Source organism: Lampetra planeri, chromosome 51 (assembly GCF_965212315.1).
Source record: "Lampetra planeri chromosome 51, kcLamPlan1.2.h2, whole genome shotgun sequence".
Taxonomy (NCBI): Eukaryota; Metazoa; Chordata; class Hyperoartia; order Petromyzontiformes; family Petromyzontidae; genus Lampetra; species Lampetra planeri.
In genome coordinates, this window is record NC_136157.1 from 1,151,161 (window position 1) to 1,178,573 (window position 27,413).

Sequence of the window (27,413 nt, forward strand, 5' to 3'; positions counted from 1 at the left end):
TGAATACAGCGGAGTGTGTGGATCACTGTGTTAGTGAATACAGCAGTGTGTGTGGGTCACTGTGTGAGTGAATACAGCAGTGTGTGTGTGGACCACTGTGTTAGTGAATATAACAGTGTGTGTGTGGAACACTGTGTTAGTGACAGAGGCGTAGCTAGGGGGGGGCAGGGGGGTACATATGTCCCCGGGCGCCAAGGTAAAGGGACGCCAAAATGAGGCTTACAACGTTACATTGTAACTTATTGCGGCGGGCGCGGCAGCCTGAAACTACTGCACAAATCTACACCTCAACCTAAAAGTTTATATATCCCGCCACACAGCCTACATGTCATGTAATTACATTTTGGTACGCGGAAAATTTGAATGCGGATGAGGATAAAAATGTTGGAAACTTTCTTGCGCTGATCAAACTCGTTTCTCAGTATGACCCATTGTTAGCAAAACACGTACAGCACACAGGAGAAAATCCGGGATCAGTTTCTTATTTGTCACCGGAAATCCAGAATGAATTTATCCACATACTTACGTCGACTGTAAAGAACCAATTGTTGAGTGATATCAGGAAAAACAAGTACTACGGTATCTTACTTGACTCAACTCCTGATCTAGGACATCGGGAACAGCTTTCTCAGGTCATAAGATTTGTGGATGTGGATTTTCAAACTAAAAAAGTAACTATCAAAGAATAATTTTTAGGTTATATCGAGATACATGCAAAATATGCAGCAAGCCTAGAAAGAGTCATCGTCGAGAGACTGAAATCTGACAACATACCTCTAGCCGACTGTCGGGTACAATGTTATGACAATGCTGCTGTGATGACTGGGCATATATCCGGGGTTCAACAACGAATATGTGACAAAAATCAGAGCATTGTTTGTCAACTGTGACAACCACAGCTTAAACTTAGCAGGAGTATACTCAGCTAAACAGGATCCACTTGTCACATTTTTTGGAACAGTTGAAAGTATATATTTGTTTTTCTCTCGTTCAACAATTCGTTGAGAAGAGTTAAAAAAATCTGTGCCCATCACAGTAAAGCGGGAGTCTGAAACACGCTGGAGTGCACGATCAGAAGCTGTTAAAGCTATCTATGAAGGACTGGATGAACTAGTAGGGCTGCTAGACAAATTATCGGAGGACGTAACTATGACGCCTGAAACCAGAAGTGATGCAGATCAGTTACAGGTGTAACTCACTACACAGGCATGCGTATTAAATTTTAACTTCATAGTTTTATTACATTTATGGAATGTCATTCTTGGAAAAATTGATCGTGTTCAGAAGTGCTTACAGGATCCTATTATGAATTTCAAGCAAGCAGCAACTGATCTTGAATCTTTGGAGAATGAATTTGTCAAGCTTCGTGATGATTTGAGCCAAGTTGCTGTAGAAAACGCCAAAACAAGATGCACAGCCTGGGGGATCGATGTGGACAAGAATTAGGCGACGTCGGAAGATGCCAGGAGAACTGGCAAAAGATGCAGGACTTTCAGCAGAAGAAGAAATTGTGCGCGTTATGAAGAGTGTATTTAATTGACTTCAACAGGAGATGTCAACACGGTTTTTACGACTAAAAGACCTGAACACAAAATTTGGATTTCTGCTGGACGTCAAAACTCTTCTATCCGACACAGATGTCGATGCAATTCGTCGAAATTGCACAGATTTTGGAAATTTCTATGACACCGACACAAATGGCCACGAACTTTTCACAGAAATTGGAGATTCCAAAATGCTGCTCAGTAACCGGAATGAAGTTCTACCAGAAACTCCTTTGGATCTTCTTGGTTTTATTGTGTTTTATGGAGACGACGTATTTCCGAATTTACGAATTTCACTGCAAATTTTATTAACAATAGCAGTTTCAATTGCAAGCTGTGAACGGTCGTTCAACAAATTGAAACTTATTTTGTCGTATTTGCGTGCTTCAATGGGACAAGATCGTCTCAGCGATCTTGCTCTTCTTAGCGTTGAAAGAAAAACATTGGAAAAATCTGATTTTGATTACGTGATTGACCAGTTTGCGACAGTGAAATCAAGAAAAATTAATCTTTTGTAGACTATGTCAACCAGTCTACGACAGTGACTGAGTGAGCCATGTAATATAATTTCTATAAATTTGCTTCTTTAAATACAATGTTTCATTACAATTTAAATTGTTATTCCTTATTTGATGTAATAGGAAAATGTGATTAAACGGGGGGGGGGGGGAGGCGCCAATTTTATAGTTCGTCCCCGGGCGCAAAATATCCTAGCTACGCCTCTGGTTAGTGAATACAGCAGTGTGTGTGGACCACTGTGTTAGTGAATACAGCAGTGTGTGTGTGGACCACTGTGTTAACTCTGCTGTGTGTAGTTGGGAATTACCTGCTGCTGGACTCTGAGTTCAATGACCCTGGAGCGGCGCTGCTGCTGGAGAGTCCGGCTCTCCCCTCCTCTGGGTGCCTCGTCCTGAGCTTCCACTACTTCCTGTATGGGTCAGCAGAGAACATGGCCATCAACGTTTACATCAACAAAGGTACAGAGGCTTTTATCTCCACTACAGTTGTCAGGCTTTGCCAGTAGTTGACCAGTCATGATGTAACTGAAGATATGCACTTTTTTAATTTCAATTTGATGAAAGGCCATATTGCCAACTTAGGGTTGCTTTAAAGCCAATATTTAGTAGGCGTTGTGTCCAGATGAAAAGGTAGTAACTAAGATCATGTATAAGTCTTTATATAAAATTATCGTTCGTATCGCAAATATTAAATGTTGCTCTACACACTACTGCAAGTACATGTGTATGCACAGACCATATCACATTACTGTCTTGAACACTTGAGTGTACATGTCAGCCAATGCGAACCTGTTAATACGGGAATGTATACATAAGTATGGTGGTGCATTTTCACACCATTTTTTCCATTACTATGATGGTTTTATTAGGGATGGGGTTTTTAACGGACAATGGTTTGAATGGTGACGATGGTTTTAATGGGGATGATGGTTTTAATGGTGGATGTTGGTTGTAATGGGGATGATGGCTGAATGAAAATGAGAATAAGTTTTTCCCCTTTTATCTGGCAACAAAACAAGTGTTAAGTTGTTAAAACACTAAACTGACACCTTTTACAAGGAATCATGTCTGCATTAACCACAATACTTGTGGTCAAAATGCAGACAAAAAACACACTCTGATAATATTTGCATTGTCCTTGAAACTGAGTGGCCCACAACAGAGACAGAGGACGTCCTCTGGTCCAACACCGTTTGAGACGAGGCTCCAAAGAAAGCTGTCTCTGGTGTGGACCAATCAGTTTCAAAGACAATGCATATTTTATCAGCGTATGTTTTTTTCTTTTTTTGCATTTTGACCACAATTATTGTGGTTAATGCAAACATGATTCCTTGTAAAAAGGTTTCAGTTTGGTGTTTTAACAACTTAACACTTGTTTTGTTGCCAGATAAAAGGGGAAAACTTATTCTTATATTTTGGTACTGGCAAAGGAGGTCCCATGATATTAATGAAAATGGTTTAATGGGGACTATAGTTTTAATGGGGATGATGATTTTAATGAGAATTATGGCTTTAATAGGGATAATGGTTTGAATGGGGGTGATGGTTTTAATGCAGATGATGGTTTTAATGGGGATGATGGTTTTAATAGAGATGATGGTTTAATGGGGATGATAGTTTTAACATGGATGGTTTTAATGGGAACTATAGTTTTAATGGGGATGATGATTTTAATGAGAATTATGGCTTTAATAGGGATAATGGTTTTAATAGAGATGATGGCTTTAATAGGGATGATAGTTTTAATTGGGATGATGTTTTTAGTGGAGATGGTGGTTTTAATGGGGATTAATTCTAGATTTGAAGCTTTTCGTGACTGCAAGGAATCATATTCTTAGGTTTTTTCGGTAAAGTCACGTAGGTAAAACATCAAAATTAATGAAAATAAAATAAAATAAAAAACAAAATCACGACGTTTCGGAGGCAACACAAGTCTCAATCATCAGGTGGGACCGTCACAGCCAGATTAGCTGCATCAAGTGAGGCAATGATTCAAGATGTAATCCCTTAAAAGCGAGTTGAGGGGGGAGGAGAGGGAGGGGGGAGCTCATCAGAATATGGTAGCCAATGAATGGAACGTATCGGGAGGGAGGGGGGGCGGGGCCAAAAGGGTGGGCGACGGCGTGGAAGCGATTGTGCGCAAGCGACAAACTACTGCACACGCCAACACAATGGACAGAGAGGGGGAGGGGAGGTCTGATACACATGATAGACAAAAGAACGAAAATGCCCACCAATGCTGGCTGAACAATGAAGAGAGTACTGTTAAAAAATAACTGGGGATGTTAACACTCGGTAAAGTAAAGTAAAATAGTGCCTGTCAGATAAGATGGTCCAAAAAATTGTAATTAAGTCTGTTTTGCGTGGTTGATAGCATCTTTCCAATGATTACTAAGTTTGTACCCATCATCACGGTTTAAATTATGTCTGTGTTTGTATATTTGTATGGCTTCGTGTACAAACCTTTGATGGTAGCCGTATACAAATATACAAACACAGACATAATTTCAACCGTGATGATGGGTACAAACTTAGTAATCATTGGAAAGATGTTATCAACCACGCAAAAAAGACTTAATTACAATTTTTTGGACCATCTTATCTGACAGGCACTATTTTACTTTACTTTACCGAGTGTTAACATCCCCAGTTATTTTTTAACAGTACTCTCTTCATTGTTCAGCCAGCATTGGTATAAACATGGGCATTTTCGTTCTTTTGTCTATCATGTGTATCAGACCTCCCCTCCCCCTCTCTGTCCATTGTGTTGGCGTGTGCAGTAGTTTGTCGCTTGCGCACAATCGCTTCCACGCCGTCGCCCACCCTTTTGGCCCCGCCCCCCTCCCTCCCGATACGTTCCATTCATTGGCTACCATATTCTGATGAGCTCCCCCCTCCCTCTCCTCCCCCCTCAACTCGCTTTTAAGGGATTACATCTTGAATCATTGCCTCACTTGATGCAGCTAATCTGGCTGTGACGGTCCCACCTGATGACGGAGACTTGTGTTGCCTCCGAAACGTCGTGATTTTTGTTTTTATTTTATTTTATTTTCATTAATTTTGATGTTTTACCTACGTGACTTTACCGAAAAAACCTAAGAATATTTAATGGGGATGATGGTTTTAATGTGGATGGTTTTAATGGGGATGATGGTTTGAATGGGAATGATGGCTTTAATGGGGATGATGGTTTTAATAGAGATGATGTTTTTAATAGGGATGATAGTTTTAATTGGGATGATGTTTTTAGTGGAGATGGTGGTTTTAATGGGGATGATGGTTTTAATAGAGATGATGGCTTTAATAGGGATGGTGGTTTTAATGGGGATGATGGTTTTAATGTGGATGGTTTTAATGGGGACTATGGTTTTAGTGGGGATGATGGTTTGAATGGGAATCATGGCTTTAATGGGGATGATGGTTTTAATAGAGATGATGGCTTTAATAGGGATGATAGTTTTAATTGGGATGATGTTTTTAGTGGAGATGGTGGTTTTAATGGGGATGATGGTTTTAATAGAGATGATGGCTTTAATAGGGATTATGGTTTTAATTGGGATGATGTTTTTAGTGGAGATGGTGGTTTTAATGGGGATGATGGTTTTAATGGTGACTGGTTTTATCTCCATGTAACTTTGTGTATTTGTGTCAGTTGCACACCGATATGCTCCGCTTCCAGCCGTGTAACAAACCTTCTGTGTCACTTACACTGACCGCAGCTATCAATGGACAACCCGTGTGGACTGTTCAGGGAAACCAGGGAGAACAATGGATTTTAGCTCAAGTCATGTACCCTGAGTCTGGAAATGTTCAAGTAAGAGAATCCCTTACATGCAGTGTAGTTCTGTATGTGTGTCTACTGTATTTGAATCACCGCCGATTATATATGTGATTTGAAAGATATGCAGTTGTATTTGGCGAGGTGCAAATTTGTAATACCAATTGACAAGGTGTAAAGATTACGACTCAATTAGAATGCACTTTTAATTGTTTACGATTCCCCACTGTGTGCACAGCTATTTATTTGAACACTGCACCACCCTTTATTCAAATCAAGCTTGGGCTGGTGTTGAACACTTTGGGTTGAATACAGCTGAATTAAATCAAACGTTGTGCAAACCCCTGATTCATTTAAAAATTGTGCAATTAATTAGAAGTGTTTAAACATTCAGAAACCCTGTAAATGGTTTCTGGTTTTTGTGTTTAGTTTGTTGTCCTTCCCCTGCACCTCCGATTAGCACGATTGGCTACGCAGTTCAACATGCATGCATACAAAGATGCACGCACGTTTTATTATTTATTTATCTTCACATTTCATGAAACCGAACACTTTTGAAAATAAAGTTGCGTTATTAATGAGTTGTGTGCATTTCAAGAGATCTCGTGTCATACATCGCAACTAAGTGCCAATATTTTCAACCGTATCAGTTTATTAAACAAATTATGATGCAACTTAGATTTTTTTAGTCCATGGGTATTAACCCACTTCATATATTTTAAAATTATATTACCTTCGTTTATGCATTAAATATGCATTTGTGTTCCTGCGAGTTCCAATCATATTAATTGGAATTCTACGGACACTTCCTGGGCTGCACAGTTAGAGAATCCCCATTAATTAAATTGCTGATTCCTGCGTCTACTTTAAATGAAGGGGTGATTCTTAGGCTATTCCAATGGAGACAGGACAACCGCCATGGAGTTGAATGGGGATTCTTTGATAGCCTAGCAGTTGTTCAGAGAATCGCCGCCAGATTCCATGCTCTGGATATTCCCCACAGAAAATATAATTAAAGTAATGATGCACGCATTAAATCATGCATGTGAGAATCAACTGTTTATTTACATAAACCTAAATGCTAATGTGTATATATATATAGAAAGTCATTCATTATTGTAATCAAAGCACGACCATAAATTGTAAATATTCGTATAGTTACTGTGGGCAATTGTTAGATGCCTAGAAAACACCATAAATTCGCAATTCAATTGATGATCCCATTGGGCATCGTATTCCCTCAAACAGCCGCATCGCGATTGGGACCAGTGGCAGTGGGAATCACCCGGCACTGGTCCCTTGATGTTCCCACCAAAGCGTCGCATAAATACGAGTGGTTTCCACTCCAACAAACAACACGATCATTAAATGCTCAAGTCAGACGTGCACTAATAATACGTGACATTGCTTTGTATTTTTGTGCAGTTTGCCATCGAAGGAGTGCGTGGGGAGACACCTGAGAGCGATATTGCCGTGGACAGCGTCTGCGTCTCAGTCTGTGAGCCTACAGGTAAATATGAGGTTGTCGTTGTGGCAGTATTCATATAAAACCAGCCTAATTGAGATGTGCATTCGAGTTTGAATTCCATGATTACAGCACAGGACACATTGGTTGCGTGTCTCTAGATACATATTTATAGCTGTATTTGTGATGCCTCATCTTTTTGATACGACACTGTTGGTAATGTAGAAACAGGTTTTCCTATCTAAATGTGTGCCTTGTATTTGTTGCTGCACTCTTTTGGTCATCGATGCACACACGGACCACCTCTACAAACGCGAGAGATAATGTTTCACCTGCATTTCCCCCGCACCTCCGATTAGCACGATTGGCTACATACGGTGGAAAAGTTCAACATACATTGATTAATCACGATGCAAAAGATGTCACTCTACTCCGAAAACCCCTCATTTTTCCAATTACAGCCATATCCTGAGTGGTTGTGTGTAAAGTTAAATTGTACATTTTTTAGAGGCTACTCATACGATTATAAACTGGCAAATTCCCTGTGAATGAGCATGCGTATGTCCTGTATTGGAGATGTGTTTGCTCACACAGTGGCATTAGTTCTACCATGGCACTGCAGGCTCACGATTGACAAAAGGCTCTTATGATGTGCTCTCAAAATGGCAGTTTTCTACAACTGCATAGTGTGCACGACATAACCAAAGCATGCAATTGCCATCTCACAGCTCTTTGGCACATCCGTCCCATGCCCTCAATTGGCACAGATAACACCCTCGCCTGCTGTATCATAGGTTCCCATCACAATTGTTGCAATGCCCTCTACTCACTTGGGCATCCGCCAAGAGCATCAACAAATTACAAATACTACGAAACGATCTACCGTGCCCTGCCCTCGGCATGGGGAGTGGTGGCACAGATTTCTCTACTTTGCTAAAAATCACCGCGCTCGCTCCCCGTATCTGCACGGTTCAAGCAAAAGGTGGCGTCCCTCTATCACCGTACTCGTTGCATGGCCTCCTGTAAGACCCAGCGTCACTGCTCACTCTGCAGCAGTTCCCTCCATCTGTAACTCTACCCCCCTTCACATACGCAGCAGCATCCAGTCTCCTTCCACCTTCAAGAAGAACCTGTAGACACACATTTTTGGCGAGCTTCTTGAGCTTTCTGGGGAACTCCGAGCGAGGCTCCGAGCTTCCCGAGTCGCACTCGAACCTTTAATGCACGGTCGTGAAATTTGAGCGCGTAAATGTACCGAACTAGTGATGGCAGAACTCCACGACTCCAGGAAGTGGCCCCGAAGCTTGCCACAAAGTAAGGGGCCGCGGTGATTTACAGCCAACGTGAGTTGAGCGTGGACAATTAGACCCAAGCCGAAACATAACATAAAAAAGATTGTTTAAAAATATTTATTTTTTAATGATAGAATATAGTATTGTCATCAGTATGACATAAGTATACCAAGTTTGCAGTCGATAGCACATTGGTAAGTATGTAAAAATTGAGTTACAAGATTTGAGGATACAACAGACAGTGAGTTAAATAAATATCTAAAGGCGTGTAAATAATTAAAGAGTGCTCTCATGAATGAATGTCGGGTGCATCGGTTGACGAGTAACGTCCCATTGTCTTTATTTCATGAACCGAAGCTCCAACAACGCCGGCACCAACGCCACCACCTACGCCACCACCTCCAAGTGAGAATTTGCAGTGGAGTGCGCGGTTCGTCAGGGATGACCTTAACACCTCATCGGTTTGAGGCTTTGTGCTGTACTGGTTTCCAGTGTCAAGTCGCTATATTTATATTTCTACAACGTTTCATCACTGCTGTATATTACAGTATTGTGGTGGGACAGTGACCAGCGCATTGCACTATGAACAGGGGTCACCTCGGTTTGATTCCTGTCCACGGCTAATATCAGTGGCGAGTGATGCTTGAACTGGTCCTGCCCCCACAACCCCCCTCCCCACCCTTCACCAATCGGCACTGACCAGCGTGGTGAAATATGGTTAAACCCACATTACTAGTTCAAGTTCATTCAAGTTCATTTCACTAACATGGCCTAGGGGAGGCCTTCATCCAGCAGTGCATTGATAAAGGGCAAGTTATGTTTTTTTAAATATTTATCCATGCAACCTTACACTTCCGCGGCTCCGATTAACAAAATTAGCGACGTACAGTGTGAAAGAAGTTCAACATACGCACATAAATACTATTGTGGCTTTATTGATGTTGCACAGTGCCATGTCACCCGAGAGACATGACTGAGACGTGATGTGCACGGTCATACCATCCCGGCCATCATACTACAGTAGTATCATAACAGATGTCATGAACTAAGTATTATGAGTAATAGCAGTATTTAATTGTAAAAATATCTGTTTGATATATCCAGTGATAAAAAAGTCCAATTTTAATCTGAAACTTTTGACCCACATAATTCGACGGAAAAATGGAAAACTTTCATATTTTTTAAACTTTTTTCTCATGGAAGTCTTATGTAAAGGTTTTAAAGGTGCTGAATCAAAATAGGTGTCATATTTTAATAAATTACATGTTTATATACTTCTGGGAAAAGTGCGATGTTAAAGTTGATGGAAAGCCAGCAAAGCCTGCTGCCAATTACCAGCATATATGTACGTGCTGGTAACATTTACCACCATCACTTGTATTATGCAATGATGTTCGTAACTTTCAGAACCAGGACACTGCAGCATTTGCGGAGACCCTCATTACTTGACATTTGACGGGGTCGCCCACGACTTCATGGGCACGTGCACCTACACCGCGTCCATCCCGTGCAACCAGAGCTCCACCCTGCCCCACTTCAACGTGGAGACGACCAACGAGCACCGTGGCGGCAGCACGGCCGTGTCTTACGTCAAGGAGGTCCACGTGGAGGTCTACGGCCACAGAATCACCTTGGGCCAAGGGCGCCGGGTGCTGGTGAGGCCTGCGCTTGCACAGTGCCTCTTGTTTTTACATTGCAGGACCGAGACCCTCCAAGCTAGCCGGTCCCGCTCAGCAGGTGCCAGTTTGTTGCTGAGCTGTAAAACCCAAGGCTGTGACGTCACACACACAATGAACGTGACGCTTGCAGATGATGCGGTGACGCCGTGTCCTATGTCCTCACGTCACGCATTTAAATGTAATTGCGGTAGAATATCATATCGACTGTGTCAATTGTGTCACCTCTGTTGTGCAGGTGGATGGGCTGCGTTTGACTCCTCCGTTCTTCATTTCGGGGGTGTACATCCAACTGAGTGGATCCTACGTTGTGCTCGAGACCGATTTCAATCTGGTTGTTCGGTTTGATGGGAACCACCATGTAGAGATATTCGTGCCTGGAGAATACACGGGGGAACTGTGCGGCATCTGCGGTGAGTTGATCTGCTGAGAGAAGTGACACAATAAGCAACTGACTTTAAACTGTAGAATTCATAAAATATCAATGTGATTGCAGTTGACAGAATATGCAAAGAATTCAGCCAAAGAGGAGCAGCAGTGAGGACCATTGAGCATTATTAGCCACGAATTCTAACAAAAATGGAAAAGTTAAATAGGCATTTCATCGAACAAGTGCCGTTTTTCACGTAAAACATCTGAATTGCAACTACTAATGGAACGATTTGTGTTGTTTTACAGGGAACTTTAATGGAGATGGCTCAGATGACAATCTGAAGCCGGATGGGTCAGCAGCGGCCTCATCAAGCGAGCTGGGAAACAGCTGGAGAGTGTTCAACAGTTCTGATGATGAGTGAGGATCCGTTCTTCTGAATTATCTCCATGCGTGTCCGCTCATTACAACAGTGCCGTTGCAAAAGTCTCTGGGTAATACACGTGGACGGCATTGGTATTAAAAGCCATTGGAGCTCCAAATAGACAAGAAATGTGAAACATGAGTCCCAAGCTCACATTAGATCTGACTGCTGTACCACTGATGCTGTATTTGTGTCAGCTGTTCGGGCTACAGTGAGTTATCTTCATGATGATGATGGTAATGTGATTGTTTCTGGTGATGTTTTCTGTTTGAAACTCGTTGACGTTAACCTACGTGTCGTTTGTTGACAGTTGCCAAGATGATACCGGGGAAATACCTCCATGTGATGAGAATGACAAGAACCTGTATGAATCGGATGCGTTCTGTGGCATAATCACTGACCCTGAGGGTAAGTATTGCACAGTGCACAAACCATTGCACCGCTGCTTCATCAAATTACCGTAATGGAATACGGTAATAGTTCGTTATTCTTAAAAGCCACTTGTGTTAAAGAGGAGTGATGTGCCAATACCGCTAACACTGATATCGTATTTCTCGCTGCGAGCAGGAGCTTTCAAGGAGTGCCACGCGGTTCTGCCTCCACAAGGCCTCTTCGACAACTGCGTGTTCGACCTGTGTGCCACGGATGGGGACCACGGCTCACTGTGCCAGGCCTTGCAGGCCTACGCCGACCAGTGCGCCCAAGCTGGGGTCATCGTCACCTGGAGGAACAACACCTTCTGCCGTGAGTGCACCGCCCACTGTGATGTCACCGCCACGCTGATTACCCAGCCATGAAATTTGATTCTGATGTGATTTGATGGACGTGTCATTGTAAGTATGCTAATCTATGGTGGCCTAAATAAACGATGCAGTTTGAATATAATAAGTGAAATGCAATCCTAACTCGGGCTGTCCATAGCATCAGACGCATTGTTAATAGTGAGGGTGTATTAACCATACTTGGTTCACTTTACATTGAACGCTACAGATTCCCTGACATTAAGCAGAGTAGGCCGTTGTGTGCTGATGTCGTGGTCCAAACTTGGCAACTTTGTAAAATTAGCTGCCAATTACTCAATCTGGATGACACATAACAACATTGCCCCTTACTGGAAGACTAATTCCCATGACGGGCTGGTGCTCAGTCACTTTGTGCTGCACAGAGACAGCTGCCAATATCCGGTCCCCTCCAAATGTTTGAGATAACATGTGATTGAAGGTGTTTTGAGTTTCTGAAGTATTTCAGCACCATTGGAAATCAAAGATTATTAAAGATTATTGTTGTGTGTGGCACCCACAGCATTCCCGTGTGAACCTGGCAGCCACTATGAGAGCTGTGCCCCACCGTGCCCGGCCACCTGCAGCAACGCAAATCCCCCGGGTGGCTGCAACCAGCAATGTGCGGAGGGCTGTGTCTGTGACGACGGCTTTGTCCTCTCTGGGGACAAGTGTGTCCCCACAGAGCAGTGCGGTTGCCTGGATAACAATGGCCACTACCATCCGGTAAGCTAAGAAAAATTACAAAGAAAAAGTTTACAGTTCTGCACATGTAGATTTATATTATATTCCTGTGTTCTATACTGCCCAACAAGTTAAAAGTCACAGTCATAAGAGTTCTGGTGATGTCACTGCACCGTCACTCCCATATTTTATAATACAGCATCACTGAAGTGACGGCCCAGTAATATTCCTGACTGAAAATGTAAGTGAAAATCTCACTTATTACTGCGATCTCAAATTAATTTGGGAATAAGCAATATGAGATGTTTGCATTCTTTATTTGTCATCTTTATTTAATCGTTTTTCAAGTCTTTTTATTACAAATTTTATTTGTAAATTTTAATACACCATAATAAACGTTTTGTTTGACCATTTCTTCTCGTTCCCAAGCATTGATGAGTACAGGTATCTTTTTGTGCAAATTCCTGAAATCTTAAAGCAACCCATTTAACCTACTGTAAACAGGCAATGGGTTCAGGAATATGGATCTAATCGGAATTATACAAAATATATGTTTTAAAATATATATTAATATAATGAAGGCATCTCCATGCTGTGTATATCACCGTGTCAAGCATGGAGATTGTTTAACCACTCTTCATCGCCCTGCTCCACGAGAACTGGTGAAAATGAGCTGAGGACTGGTTCAGAGATTACTTTATGACAGTGTGGTCTGCGTTAGAGAGTGCAATGGAGGTAACGCGTGCGTGTTGTGTGTCTCAGATCGGGGAGAGCTGGTTTGAGTCGCAGGACTGCAGCCAGCGCTGCATCTGTGTCAATCCTGGCAATGTGAACTGTGGGGCCTGGGTCTGTGAGGACGACGAGACCTGCGGTGTGGAGGACGGCATCCTGGGCTGCCATGGCTCAGGTGAACCACTCACTGCAGTTTGCGAATTCTGCTTTTTTCAAAAGTTCCATCGTAGTTGCGCTCTTCATATTCATGTTTCACACCATGTCTCTCTGGAGGCCACGTTGTCATCAACAACTCTTTGGAGCTCGGGCTTGTTTGGTCCTTGGTCCTCAGATCTGGAACACTCTGCCCTAAGGCCTCCGTGTGACCTCTGAGATTCTTCCTTTTAGAAATAGTTTTTGTCATTAAGCAGGATTGGTGCAGGGAGACACTTTAAAGAATCTAATTTAGTTTTGTCAGATGCACTTGGTACTAATCTGTTCTCTTTTTTCATTGGCGTCGAAACAGGGCCAACAGTGCCACCAACAACCCCGCCAAAACGTAAGAAAGTTGCATCATGAGCATGTTAACTAAATACATCGCACTACATTAACACATCAAACACTACGCTAACACATCCCACACACTACAAGGGGATGACATGGTGCAGTGAATATCACATTTCAATTTGGACCCAGTGACATAAGTAAAATTCCTGCCCATGACTAACTTCAATGGCAATTCATATTTGAACCAATCCTGGACCCACACTTCACCAACCCCCAGTGACCAGCGTAGTTAAGTTTAATTAGAAAAAAACTGCGTATGATCGACATGGTGTAGGGAGACTTTCATTCATGAATGGATTGACAAAATGTCTTGTAAATTATTCACCGTATTGTGTTTTTACAATATGAGGTTGACTTCGAAGTGTTAAATGGCAATGAGCACCACCCACTCGTTTAAGAAATTATACACTTTAACTCTGATTATAAAAACACATGGATATTCACGGGTGCATATTTTTTCAAAGCTTAATATTTACATGCCAAAGGCAAAAATGTCTCAAAAATAATTTCCGGTTAATTCGAAAATAATCCTTTTCTCTTTATTCAGCGCCTGGCGACTGCGTGATCACTGGAGACCCTCACTACATCACTTTCGACAAGACGACGCACCACTTCATGGGCGAGTGCAGCTACACGGCAGCCATCCCTTGCAACCAGAGCTCCACCCTGCCCCACTTCAACGTGGAGACAACAAATGAGTTCCGGGGCGGCAGCACGGCCGTGTCTTACGTCAAGGAGGTCCACGTGGATGTCTATGGCCACAGGTTCACCTTGGCCAAAGGACGCCGGGTGCTGGTGAGGGTTTCACTTCACACTTGAATTGTTATTTGCACAGAGTCGGTGCGTGCCATCCAAGAGCCATCACTACAAGGCACAACACTGTCTCTTCGAGTGATATCTCAATAACCATATTGTTCCTCATCGTGATTTATTCATTGTATTGTCCTGAAGCGACTTCCCTTTTAAACAAGTTTTACTCCGCATTTAACAATGTCCACGGTGTCGCCTGATGCTTGAAAGATGCTACCTTCGCTTTTTCCACCTTTATGTTTGTATCTTGTATTGTTGAAATGCTGTACGCAGCCGTGGCGTGTCGCCTCATTTTTCTCACTCGTTTGTGAATAAACGAATATATATATATGTTTATGCCATAATTCCTCGAAGGAAATATGCTGATGTAAAAAAAAATAGTGGATAAAATATGCCTAATAAACAATATATTTAGTTTACGATAATGCACTGTGCATTATTGATCCTCCGGCGAGGTCTCTACATAAAATGCTCTGTGTTTTGTTTACAGGTGGATGGGCTGCGCGTGACTCCACCGTTCCTCATGTCCGGGGTGTACATCCAACTGAGTGGATCCTACGTTGTGCTCGAGACCAATTTCAATCTGGTTGTTCGGTTTGATGGGAACCACCATGTGGAGATAGTCGTGCCTGGAGAATACGCGGGGCAACTGTGCGGAATCTGCGGTGAGTTGATCTCCTGGGAGAATAACACAATAAGCAGCTGACTGGACAATGTAGAATAAAAAACATGTCATTGTTGTTGACACGGGGGTTACAGTTAGGAGAGTATGAACAGGGCCTTTTATAAGCGTGGCGAATGGACGAATGCATGGATGTCGACAGCGCAGCTGAGCAAGGACAACATAACAGCCTGGAGAGGCAGCTGTTCGCAGCACAGATGAGGAGTTAGCCAAGTGAGGAAACCTCATATGGTGACTAAGAGAGAGAGAAACGTGATTGCAGTGGTAGCATACAAGCACTGAAGTCGAGTTGGAAAAATGTACTTCTGTTGTGGGGAGCAATTCTAATAGAGAAAAAATGTCAGCTACCTGTCCATTTTGCACGTGAAGTATTGGAAAATGACGGCAGGAAACTCCTTGACGGGAACACACTTCTTTTATTAAATCTTGACTTGTAACGATACAACGCGTGGCCTCTCTTCTTCACAATGCGGTCACCATACAACGGTACAACTCGTGACCTCTTCTCTCCACCCTACGCTTCTCTTGACTCTCTTAGATTCTGTGCTGCTGGCTCTCTGTGCCTCGTGTAGACTCCGCGCCTCGGCTACACTCTTCTCTCGTCTCGTGTAGACTCTGCGCCTCTGCTACACTCTCCACTCGCCTCGTGTAGACTTTGCATCTCTCTCTCTGGCTACACCGTATGCATACTCGGCTCGTGTAGACCTTTCTCTCTCTCTGGCTACACCGTATGCATACTCGGCTCGTGTAGACCTTTCTCTCTCTGGCTACACACTATACATCACTCAGCTCGTGTAGACCGTTCTCTCTCTCTGGCTACACACTATACATTACTCAGCTCGTGTAGACCGTTCTCTCTCTCTGGCTACACACTATACAGTACTCAGCTCGTGTAGACCGTTCTCTCTCTCTGGCTACACACTATACAGTACTCAGCTCGTGTAGACCGTTCTCTCTCTCTGGCTACACACTTATACCTTACTCTCCTCTACTCTCCATTACTCTCCTCTCCGGGCTCTATCTCTGCACCTTCGTCTTCATTCTTAGATGGTTCCACTTCTGCCCCCCTACTCCTCTGTGCATCACCTTATATATCTCTTCTTCCCGGGAGACGGAGCGGATGCGGACCTCAACGTCGGCACCGCTTCTCAGTTACCCAATCACCACGCGCTATCTCTACGATCCTGTTCCGCCCAGCGCGTGTTTCCACTCCCCGACCAATCACACCGCGCTGCCACCCGATCACTCCCTCTCAGCGCGTCACCGGCACACAGCCAATCAGCAGCACTACCCCCACCCGCGCACTGACGCCTGCTCCTCCCCGTCAGCGCGCGTCACCACACACACACCCGTACATACGCGCTGGCACACGACGTATACACCCAGCGCGTATCACCACTACACACGTATTAATTGGAAAACACTGCAGGCTTCATTTTCAACCATAGAGCATTATCAGCCATACATTCCAACTAAAATGAAATCGTTAATAGGCATTCCATTAAAAAGTGATGTTTTGCATGTAAACCATCTAGATTGAAAATACAATAATGGAACGATTTGTGTTGTTTTACAGGGAACTTTAATGGAGATGGTTCAGATGACAATCTGAAGCCGGATGGGTCAGCAGCGGCCTCATCAAGCGAGCTGGGAAACAGCTGGAGAGTGTTCAACAGTTCTGATGATGAGTGAGAATCCGTTCTTCTCAATTATTTCCATGCACTTCTGCTTATTACAACAGTGCCATTGCAAAAGCCTCTGGATAATACACATGGAAGACATTGGTATTGACAGCCATTCGAGCTCGAGATAGATAAGAAGTGGCAAACATGAGCCCCATGCTGACATTAGATCTGACTGTTTTGCCACTGATGTTGTATTTGTGTCAGCTGTTTGGGCTACAGTGAGTTATCTTCATGATGATGATGATTAATGACGACTGTGATTATGTTACCAGTGATGTTTTCTCTGTCAAACTCGATGATGGTAACCTGCGCGTCTGTTTGTTGACAGTTGCCAAGATGATACCGGGGAAATACCTCCATGTGATGAGAATGACAAGAACCTGTATGAATCGGATACGTTCTGTGGAATAATCACTGACCCTGAGGGTGGGTATTGCTCTCCATTAAGTTCAGCTGTTAACTCGTAACTGTGCATGATAATGGACTTCATTATATTGCAGACATTGTGGCATTTCCACTCCATGGAGCTATACCCACAACAAGTTAACCTGTGTGATGGGCATTCAATTCTAGTTGGCATAATGTTTTTATTATTATTATCACTTTAAAAAATATAGAGGCTAAGACATTTTTATTACACGTATTCTTTTTCAAAACTCTTTCGCTATCCATGATGACATTGTTTCTACAGATAATTAGCGTTCAAAGTTGTGTTGCTATTAATGGGAGCAGAGTGCACAAACAATTTCACCGTTGCTGCATCAAGAGGAGTGATGTGCCGATGCCGCTAAAACTGACATCGTGTTTCTCGCTTGAATCAGGAGCTTTCAAAGAGTGCCACGCGGTGCTGCCTCCACAAGTCTTCTTCGACAACTGCGTGTTCGACCTGTGTGCCACGGACGGGGACCACGGCTCGTTGTGCCAGGCCCTGCAGGCCTACGCCGACCAGTGCGCCCAAGCTGGGGTCATAGTCACGTGGAGGAACAACAGCTTCTGCCGTGAGTGCAGCACCTGCTGTGATGTCACCGCCACACTGATTGCCCAGCCATTAAATTTGATTGTGATTTGATGGACATGTGATCGTAAATCTGCTAATCTATAGATGCCTAGATACACCACGCAATTTTGATATAATAAGTGAAATTCAAACCTAACTAGGGTTCAACATTGCATGACAGATGCATTGTTAATAGTGCGGGTGTATTATCCATGAATACTCACCATCTCTTTTACATTGGATGCTACAGATTCCCTGACATTTTAAACAAAGTGGCCTTTTGTGTGATGGTGTTGTTGAAATTTGCTAAATGTCTAAAATTATCTGCCAATTTCTCGATCTGGATTACAAATAACAACATTGCTCTTACTGGCAGACTAATTCCGATGACAAGCTGGTGCTCAGTCACCTCGTGCTGCCCAGAGTCAGCTGCCAATATCCAGCTACATTTGAATATGCGATCTAACCCAAAAAAAAACCTGTTATGGATTATATTGGTCACGAAAGCCTATATGTAAAACGGCATTTTGAATGTTTGAGGTAATATGTGGCTCAATGTGTTTTAAGTTTAACCACCATTTGAATTCAAAGATTATTAAAGATTATTGTTGTGTGTGGCACCCACAGCATTCCCGTGTGAACCTGGCAGCCACTATGAGAGCTGTGCCCCACCGTGCCCGGCCACCTGCAGCAACGCAAATCCCCCGGGTGGCTGCAACCAGCACTGTGCGGAGGGCTGTGTCTGTGACGACGGCTTTGTCCTCTCTGGGGACAAGTGCGTCCCCACAGAGCAGTGCGGTTGCCTGGATAACAATGGCCACTACCATCCGGTGAGCTAAACAAAATTACAAAGAAAAAACAAAAATTTCTGCGCATGTAGATTCCTCTCATATTCCTGTGTTCTGTACTGCCCAATAAGTTGAAGTGTCCTTAATGATGAAAAAAGAATTCACAGTCATAAGAGTTCTGGTGATGTCACTGCACCGTCACTCCTATATTTTATAATACAGCATCACTGAAGTGACGGCCCAGTAATATTCCTGACGGAAAATATAAGTGAAAATCTCACTTATTACTGAGATCTCAAATTCATTTGGGACAGTCTGGCACACACAGCAACGAATAACCAATATGAGATGTTTGCATTTTTTATTTTGTCATCTTTACTCTTTGGTTGTATTGGTAAAGTCACGTAGGTATAAAATAAAATAAATAAAATCACGACGTTTGGGCACAACACAAGCGTCCGTTATTAGGTGGAACAACCACAGCAAGAAACAATTGCTGAAGTGGGCAAAAGGGCTGCTGTAACAAGAGGCTATATAGGATAAGAGAGTGAGGAGGAGCCAGGCAGGAGAGATAGAGAGGGGGGTGTGGGGTAGGGGGAGAGTAGTGCTGCTCACTAGAGGGAATAAGGAGCTAGCAAGAACAAAATGCCGGGGGGAGGAGGAAGTGAGCGGGGCTGGGAGTGGGAGGCTGAAGAAACTGGAGATGCGGATATGAAGGCAACACCATAACGCAGTTAATGTTTTACCTGGTAAATAACATCCTTACAATGATTGCTCAATTTGTATCCATCTTCTCGGTTGAAGTTATGTCTATGTTTATATATCTGGATGGCTTCATAAACCAACCTTTGATCGTAGCCCGACGGTTTGCAGAGTACCTTGGTCTCGGATAAAAACAATATCATGAGAGCGCACAGCGTTATAGCAATGGTCAGCCACGGCGGAGGTATTAGTACTGCCGTGTTTCAGATCTGAATTGTGCTCGTGAACACAGTCCAAGATATGTCGTTTCGTTTCCCCAATGTAACACCCACCACAAGTGCAACTTAGTTTGTAGACTCCAGGATATTGCATGTCAGGAATGACATCCTTCACAGATGGGATTATATCACGGATTTTGTGTATTGTACTAAATCGGACTTGGATCTTATGTTTGTTTAAGATTGGGAAATATTTTTGGTAACGCCTTCTATGTATGGTAACGTGATGGTTTTGATCAGCGTCTCAGGCGGTTGTTTCTCCATGGTTGGAGAAACAGCTTTGCGGATAATGCGGTCCGAGTACCCATTCATCTTGAGAGCCTGGTGTACGTGTTCCAGTTCACTGGCTATGTGGTGTTTGTCAGAAATGCAGTGGGCCCTATGGTGTAGTGTTTTGATGATATGCCAGACGGTGGTGGGAATCAGGTTTCAGATAGGAATCTGTGTGGGTGGCTTTCCTGTAGACAGAATGTCCCAAATAGCCATCAGGTCTCTTCTCAAACAAAACATCCAGGAATGGTAGCTTACCATCCTTCTCCACTTCCATGGTGAATTTTATGTATGGGTGTATGGAATTAATGTGGTTGAGAAATTGGTTCAATGCTGGCCGGCCATATGGCCATATGACGAAATTGTCATCTACATATCTCTTCCACAAGGAAGGACGTAGGGTGGATGTCTGGATGGTATCTGTTTCAAATTTCTCCATGAAAACATTCACTATCACTGGTGATAAGGGGGGACCCATAAGGGTACCTTCATTTTGTTCGTAGAAAGTACCATTCCAGGTGAAGTAAGTGTTGGTAAGGCAGTGCCTAACCAGAGTAGGAACATCAGGGTTCAGTCCATGTTGGAGAAAAATTTTCAATTATTGTTATGGTGGCAGGTACAGGAACCTTGGTGAACAGAGAGACAACATCAAAGCTGACGAGAAAATCATCAGGGGACAGTGAAATTCCCTTGATTAGAGAGACCAAGTGAGCTGAGTTATGTACTGCTGAGGTCGTCTTGGCAGTGAATGGAAGCAAGTTATCAGACAGAAAACGGGCCAGTTTGTAGGTAGGTGACTTGATAGTGGAAATGATGGGCCGAAGTGGAGTGCCTACTTTATGGATCTTAGGAATACCATAGAATCTGGGTGGTATAGTAGCAGAAGGTTTTAGGGAGAGCTGTTTGGCTGGCTCGAATAGAGAAATGTAACTGGTAATGATATTGTTGTTTTTGTAGTCAGGCTGTTAGGAGGATCTTTGTTGATTTTGGTATAACTGCCATCATTAAGAAGGTATTGGATTTTGTTGTTGTATGTGGTTTTTATCCATGATGACAGTAGCATTGCCCTTGTCGGCCGAGAGGGTGACCATGTCCTCTGTCTATTTAAGTTTTGCGAGTTCAGAGTGCTCGTCTTTGCTGATGTTACTAATGGTTTTCTTAGCATGTTTAAGGATGGTGGCAATTTCAGATCTAGCAACGTCTGTCGGGATGTGTCCCAAGCCTTTGAGGGCTAATTCGACCTAGGGGATTATATCATCCACTGGGATGTTAAGAGTGACTGCTAAATTCTACCTTTTCGCTAGACCCGATTTTAGGCTGTTGGAAATTGGGGTGTTCCTCTGATTGATGACAATCTTGTTAACATCTAACTTTTTAACGTGTGGATCTGGCTTCTTTTTTGACAGGAGGTTGAATTTAGCGATCAAGTTAACTTTACATTTGGTTGACATTGAAGTAGCAGAGGAGACTGTCATGTTATCTAAATGGTCCTAATCTGAAGTGGAAATTTTCTGTTAATATTAAGTATGATTGTAAGAGAGTTTTGTCAAATCGGAGCAATCTTATTCTCCCTGAGATTAGTGATAGGCTGGCTTTAAACAAGATCCGTTTAGCGTTAGGATAAGTGACAGCAAGCAGATGTGATTGTAATTGCGATCGGTATTACCTTGTTATCATGGCATCTCTTGAGGAAGGTTAGCAACTCGATTAGTTGAGCCTTCTTGTCTAGTTGTCTGTTAAAAGCTCTAACAGATGTGTGAAAACCCTCCCCGTTGAGGCGGTTCAATCTAGATTTGAAGTTTTTGTGACTGCAGGGATCCATACTCTTTGGATCTTTCGGTAAAGTCTCGTAGGCATAAAATAAAATAAATTACATCACGACGTTTCGGGTGCAACACAAGCGTCCGTCATCAGGTGGGACAACCACAGCAAGAAACAATTTTGAAGTGGGGAAAAGTGCTGTCCCACCTGATGACGGACGAGACTTTACCGAAAGATCCAAAGAGTATGGATCCCTGCAGTCACGAAAACTTCAAATCTAGTTTCTCATCTTTATTTAATCTTATTTCACGTCTTTTATTACAGCTTTTGTTTGTAAATTTTAATACACCATAACAAACTTATTGTTTGACAATTTCTTCTCGTTCCCAAGTATTGATGAGTACAGGTATCTTTTTGTTGCAAATTCCTGAAATCTTAAAGCAACCCATTTAACCTACTGTAAACAGGCAATGGGTTCAGGAATATGGATCTAATCGGAATTATACAAAATATATATTTTCAAATATATATATTCATATAATGAAGGCATCTCCATGCTGTGTATATCACCGTGTCAAGCATGGAGATTGTTTAACCACTCTTCTTCACCCTGCTCCACGAGAACTGGTGAAAATGAGCTGAGGACTGGTTCAGAGATTACTTTATGACAGTGTGGTCTGTGTTAGAGAGTGCAATGGAGGTAACGCGTGCGTGTTGTGTGTCTCAGATCGGGGAGAGCTGGTTTGAGTCGCAGGACTGCAGCCAGCGCTGCATCTGTGTCAATCCTGGCAATGTGAACTGTGGGGCCTGGGTCTGTGAGGACGACGAGACCTGCGGTGTGGAGGACGGCATCCTGGGCTGCCATGGCTCAGGTGAACCACTCACTGCAGTTTGCGAATTCTGCTTTTTTCAAAAGTTCCATCGTAGTTGCACTCTTCATATTCATGTTTCACACCATGTCTCTCTGGAGGCCACGTTGTCACCAACAACTCTTTGGAGCTCGGGCTTGTTCGGTCCTTGGTCCTCAGATCTGGAACACTCTGCCCTAAGGCCTGCGAGTGACCTCTGAGATTCTTCCTTTTAGAAATAGTTTTTGTCATTAAGCAGGATTGGTGCAGGGAGACACTTTAAAGAATCTAATTTAGTTTTGTCAGATGCACTTGGTACTAATCTGTTCTCTTTTTTCATTGGCGTCGAAACAGGGCCAACAGTGCCACCAACAACCCCGCCAAAATGTAAGAAAGTTGCATCATGAGCATGTTAACTAAATACATCGCACTACATTAACACATCAAACACTACGCTAACACATCCCACACACTACAAGGGGATGACATGGTGCAGTGAATATCACATTTCAATTTGGACCCAGTGACATAAGTAAAATTCCTGCCCATGACTAACTTCAATGGCAATTCATATTTGAACCAATCCTGGGCCCACACTTCACCAACCCCCAGTGACCAGCGTAGTTAAGTTTAATAAAAAAAAAACTCCGTATGATCGACATGGTGTGGGGAGACTTTCATTCATGAATGGATTGACAAAATGTCTTGTAAATTATTCACCGTATTGTGTTTTTACAATATGAGGTTGACTTCGAAGCGTTAAATGGCAATGAGCACCACCCACTCGTTTAAGAAATTATACACTTTAACTCTGATTATAAAAACACATGGATATTCACGGGTGCATATTTTTTAAAAGCTTAATATTTACATGCCAAAGGCAAAAATGTCTCAAAAATAATTTCCGGTTAATTCGAAAATAATCCTTTTCTCTTTATTCAGCGCCTGGCGACTGCGTGATCACTGGAGACCCTCACTACATCACTTTCGACAAGACGACGCACCACTTCATGGGCGAGTGCAGCTACACGGCAGCCATCCCTTGCAACCAGAGCTCCACCCTGCCCCACTTCAACGTGGAGACAACAAATGAGTTCCGGGACGGCAGCACGGCCGTGTCTTACGTCAAGGAGGTCCACGTGGATGTCTACGGCCACAGGTTCACATTGGCCAAAGGACGCCGGGTGCTGGTGAGGGTTTCACTTCACACTTGAATTGTTATTTGCACAGAGCCGGTGCGTGCCATCCAGGAGCCATCACTACAAGGCACAACACTGTCTCTTCGAGTGATATCTCAATAACCATATTGTTCCTCATCGTGATTTATTCATTGTATTGTCCTAAAGCGACTTCCCTTTTAAACAAGTTTTACTCCGCATTTAACAATGTCCACGGTGTCGCCTGATGCTTGAAAGATGCTACCTTCGCTTTTTCCTCCTTTTTGTTTGTATCTTGTATTGTTGAAATGATGTACGCAGCCGTGGCGTGTCGCCTCATTTTTCTCACTCGTGTGTGAATAAACGAATATATATGTATAACTTGATATTTGGAAATTTTATTGGGGAGTTAGGAATTGACCTTCTAAAGAAAGACTTAAAATACGTGAATATTCAATCGATGTTTATGCCATAATTCCTCGAAGGAAATATGCTGATGTTACAAAAAATAGTGGATAAAATATGCCTAATAAACAATATATTTAGTTTACGATAATGCACTGTGCATTATTGATCCTCCTGCGAGGTCTCTACATAAAATGCTCTGTGTTTTGTTTACAGGTGGATGGGCTGCGCGTGACTCCACCGTTCCTCATGTCCGGGGTGTACATCCAACTGAGTGGATCCTACGTTGTGCTCGAGACCAATTTCAATCTGGTTGTTCGGTTTGATGGGAACCACCATGTGGAGATAGTCGTGCCTGGAGAATACGCGGGGCAACTGTGCGGAATATGCGGTGAGTTGATCTCCTGGGAGAATAACACAATAAGCAGCTGACTGGACAATGTAGAATAAAAAACATGTCATTGTTGTTGACACGGGGGTTACAGTTAGGAGAGTATGAACAGGGCCTTTTATAAGCGTGGCGAATGGACGAATGCATGGATGTCGACAGCGCAGCTGAGCAAGGACAACATAACAGCCTGGAGAGGCAGCTGTTCGCAGCACAGATGAGGAGTTAGCCAAGTGAGGAAACCTCATATGGTGACTAAGAGAGAGAGAAACGTGACTGCAGTGGTAGCATACAAGCACTGAAGTCGAGTTGGAAAAATGTACTTCTGTTGTGGGGAGCAATTCTAAAAGAGATCAAATGTCAGCTACCTGTCCATTTTGCACGTATTAATTGGAAAACACTGCAGGCTTCATTTTCAACCATAGAGCATTATCAGCCATACATTCCAACTAAAATGAAATCGTTGACGCATTCCATTAAAAAGAGATGTTTTGCATGTTAACCATCTAGATTGCAAATACAATAATGGAACGATTTGTGTTGTTTTACAGGGAACTTTAATGGAGATGGTTCAGATGACAATCTGAAGCCGGATGGGTCAGCAGCGGCCTCATCAAGCGAGCTGGGAAACAGCTGGAGAGTGTTCAACAGTTCTGATGATGAGTGAGAATCCGTTCTTCTCAATTATTTCCATGCACTTCTGCTAATTACAACAGTGCCATTGCAAAAGCCTCTGGATAATACACATGGAAGACATTGGTATTGACAGCCATTCGAGATAGATAAGAAGTGGCAAACATGAGCCCCATGCTGACATTATATCTGACTGTTGTGCCACTGATGTTGTATTTGTGTCAGCTGTTTGGGCTACATTGAGTTATCTTCATGATGATGATGATTAATGACGACTGTGATTATGTTACCAGTGATGTTTTCTCTGTCAAACTCGGTGATGGTAACCTGCGCGTCTGTTTGTTGACAGTTGCCAAGATGATACCGGGGAAATACCTCCATGTGATGAGAATGACAAGAACCTGTATGAATCGGATACGTTCTGTGGAATAATCACTGACCCTGAGGGTGGGTATTGCTCTCCATTAAGTTCAGCTGTTAACTCGTAACTGTGCATGATAATGGACTTCATTATATTGCAGACATTGTGGCATTTCCACTCCATGGAGCTATACCCACAACAAGTTAACCTGTGTGATGGGCTTTCAATTCTAGTTGGCATAATGTTTTTATTATTATTATCACTTTAAAAAATATAGAGGCTAAGACATTTTTATTACACGTATTCTTTTTCAAAACTCTTTCGCTATCCATGATGACATTGTTTCTACAGATAATTAGCGTTCAAAGTTGTGTTGCTATTAATGGGGGCACAGTGCACAAACCATTTCACCGTTGCTGCATCAAGAGGAGTGATGTGCCGATGCCACTAACACTGACATCGTGTTTCTCGCTTGAATCAGGAGCTTTCAAAGAGTGCCACGCGGTGCTGCCTCCACAAGTCTTCTTCGACAACTGCGTGTTCGACCTGTGTGCCACGGACGGGGACCACAGCTCGTTGTGCCAAGCTCTGCAGGCCTACGCCGACCAGTGCGCCCAAGCTGGGGTCATAGTCACGTGGAGAAACAACACCTTCTGCCGTGAGTGCCGCACCTGCTGTGATGTCACCGCCACACTGATTGCCCAGCCATTAAATTTGATTGTGATTTGATGGACATGTGATCGTAAATCTGCTAATCTATAGATGCCTAGATACACCACGCAATTTTGATATAATAAGTGAAATTCAAACCTAACTAGGGTTCTCCATTGCATGACAGATGCATTGTTAATAGTGCTGGTGTATTATCCATGAATACTCACCATCTGCTTTACATTGGATGCTACAGATTCCCTGACATTTTAAACAAAGTGGCCTTTTGTGTGATGGTGTTGTTGAAATTTGCTAAATGTCTAAAATGATCTGCCAATTTCTCGATCTGGATTACAAATAACAACATTGCTCTTACTGGCAGACTAATTTCGATGACAAGCTGGTGCTCAGTCACCTCGTGCTGCCCAGAGTCAGCTGCCAATATCCAGCTACATTTGAATATTTACGCGATCTAATCCAAAAAAAACCTGTTATGGATTATATTGGTCACGAAAGCCTATATGTAAAACGGCATTTTGAATGTTTGAGGTAATATGTGGCTCAATGTGTTTTAAGTGTTTGAAGTATTTAAGCACCATTTGAATTCGAAGATTATTAAAGATTATTGTTGTGTGTGGCACCCACAGCATTCCCGTGTGAACCTGGCAGCCACTATGAGAGCTGTGCCCCACCGTGCCCGGCCACCTGCAGCAACGCAAATCCCCCGGGTGGCTGCAACCAGCAATGTGCGGAGGGCTGTGTCTGTGACGACGGCTTTGTCCTCTCTGGGGACAAGTGTGTCCCCACAGAGCAGTGCGGTTGCCTGGATAACAATGGCCACTACCATCCGGTGAGCTAAACTAAATTACAAAGAAAAAACAAACATTTCTGCGCATGTAGATTCCTCTCATATTCCTGTGTTCTGTACTGCCCAACAAGTTGAAGTGTCCGTAATGATAAAAAAAAGAATTCACAGTCATAAGAGTTCTGGTGATGTCACTGCACCGTCACTCCTATATTTTATAATACAGCATCACTGAAGTGACGGCCCAGTAATATTCCTGACGGAAAATATAAGTGAAAATCTCACTTATTACTGAGATCTCAAATTCATTTGGGACAGTCTGGCACACACAGCAACGAATGACCAACATGAGATGTTTGCAATTTTTTTATTTTGTCATCTTTG

At 43.0% G+C, this 27,413-nt stretch overlaps 1 protein-coding gene across 35 annotated transcripts in view; it reads left to right on the forward strand.

The window, feature by feature from the left end:
- The window catches only part of LOC144734361 (IgGFc-binding protein-like), a 149,977-nt gene that overhangs the window by 15,337 nt on the left and 107,227 nt on the right, over positions 1-27,413 (forward strand). For all 35 annotated transcript variants that reach the window (XM_078616468.1, XM_078616471.1, XM_078616479.1 and 32 more), the window contains exons 7-32: positions 2,360-2,521; positions 5,782-5,876; positions 7,266-7,350; positions 8,955-9,002; positions 10,005-10,252; positions 10,512-10,686; positions 10,952-11,063; positions 11,378-11,475; positions 11,635-11,811; positions 12,370-12,572; positions 13,293-13,437; positions 13,768-13,800; positions 14,356-14,603; positions 15,109-15,283; positions 16,877-16,988; positions 17,314-17,411; positions 17,807-17,983; positions 18,610-18,812; positions 22,509-22,653; positions 22,984-23,016; positions 23,572-23,819; positions 24,408-24,582; positions 25,131-25,242; positions 25,562-25,659; positions 26,055-26,231; positions 26,872-27,074. In XM_078616468.1, coding sequence (XP_078472594.1) covers positions 2,360-2,521; positions 5,782-5,876; positions 7,266-7,350; positions 8,955-9,002; positions 10,005-10,252; positions 10,512-10,686; positions 10,952-11,063; positions 11,378-11,475; positions 11,635-11,811; positions 12,370-12,572; positions 13,293-13,437; positions 13,768-13,800; positions 14,356-14,603; positions 15,109-15,283; positions 16,877-16,988; positions 17,314-17,411; positions 17,807-17,983; positions 18,610-18,812; positions 22,509-22,653; positions 22,984-23,016; positions 23,572-23,819; positions 24,408-24,582; positions 25,131-25,242; positions 25,562-25,659; positions 26,055-26,231; positions 26,872-27,074 — 3,785 coding nt within the window. The remainder of the gene's footprint in view (positions 1-2,359; positions 2,522-5,781; positions 5,877-7,265; positions 7,351-8,954; positions 9,003-10,004; positions 10,253-10,511; positions 10,687-10,951; positions 11,064-11,377; positions 11,476-11,634; positions 11,812-12,369; positions 12,573-13,292; positions 13,438-13,767; positions 13,801-14,355; positions 14,604-15,108; positions 15,284-16,876; positions 16,989-17,313; positions 17,412-17,806; positions 17,984-18,609; positions 18,813-22,508; positions 22,654-22,983; positions 23,017-23,571; positions 23,820-24,407; positions 24,583-25,130; positions 25,243-25,561; positions 25,660-26,054; positions 26,232-26,871; positions 27,075-27,413) is intronic.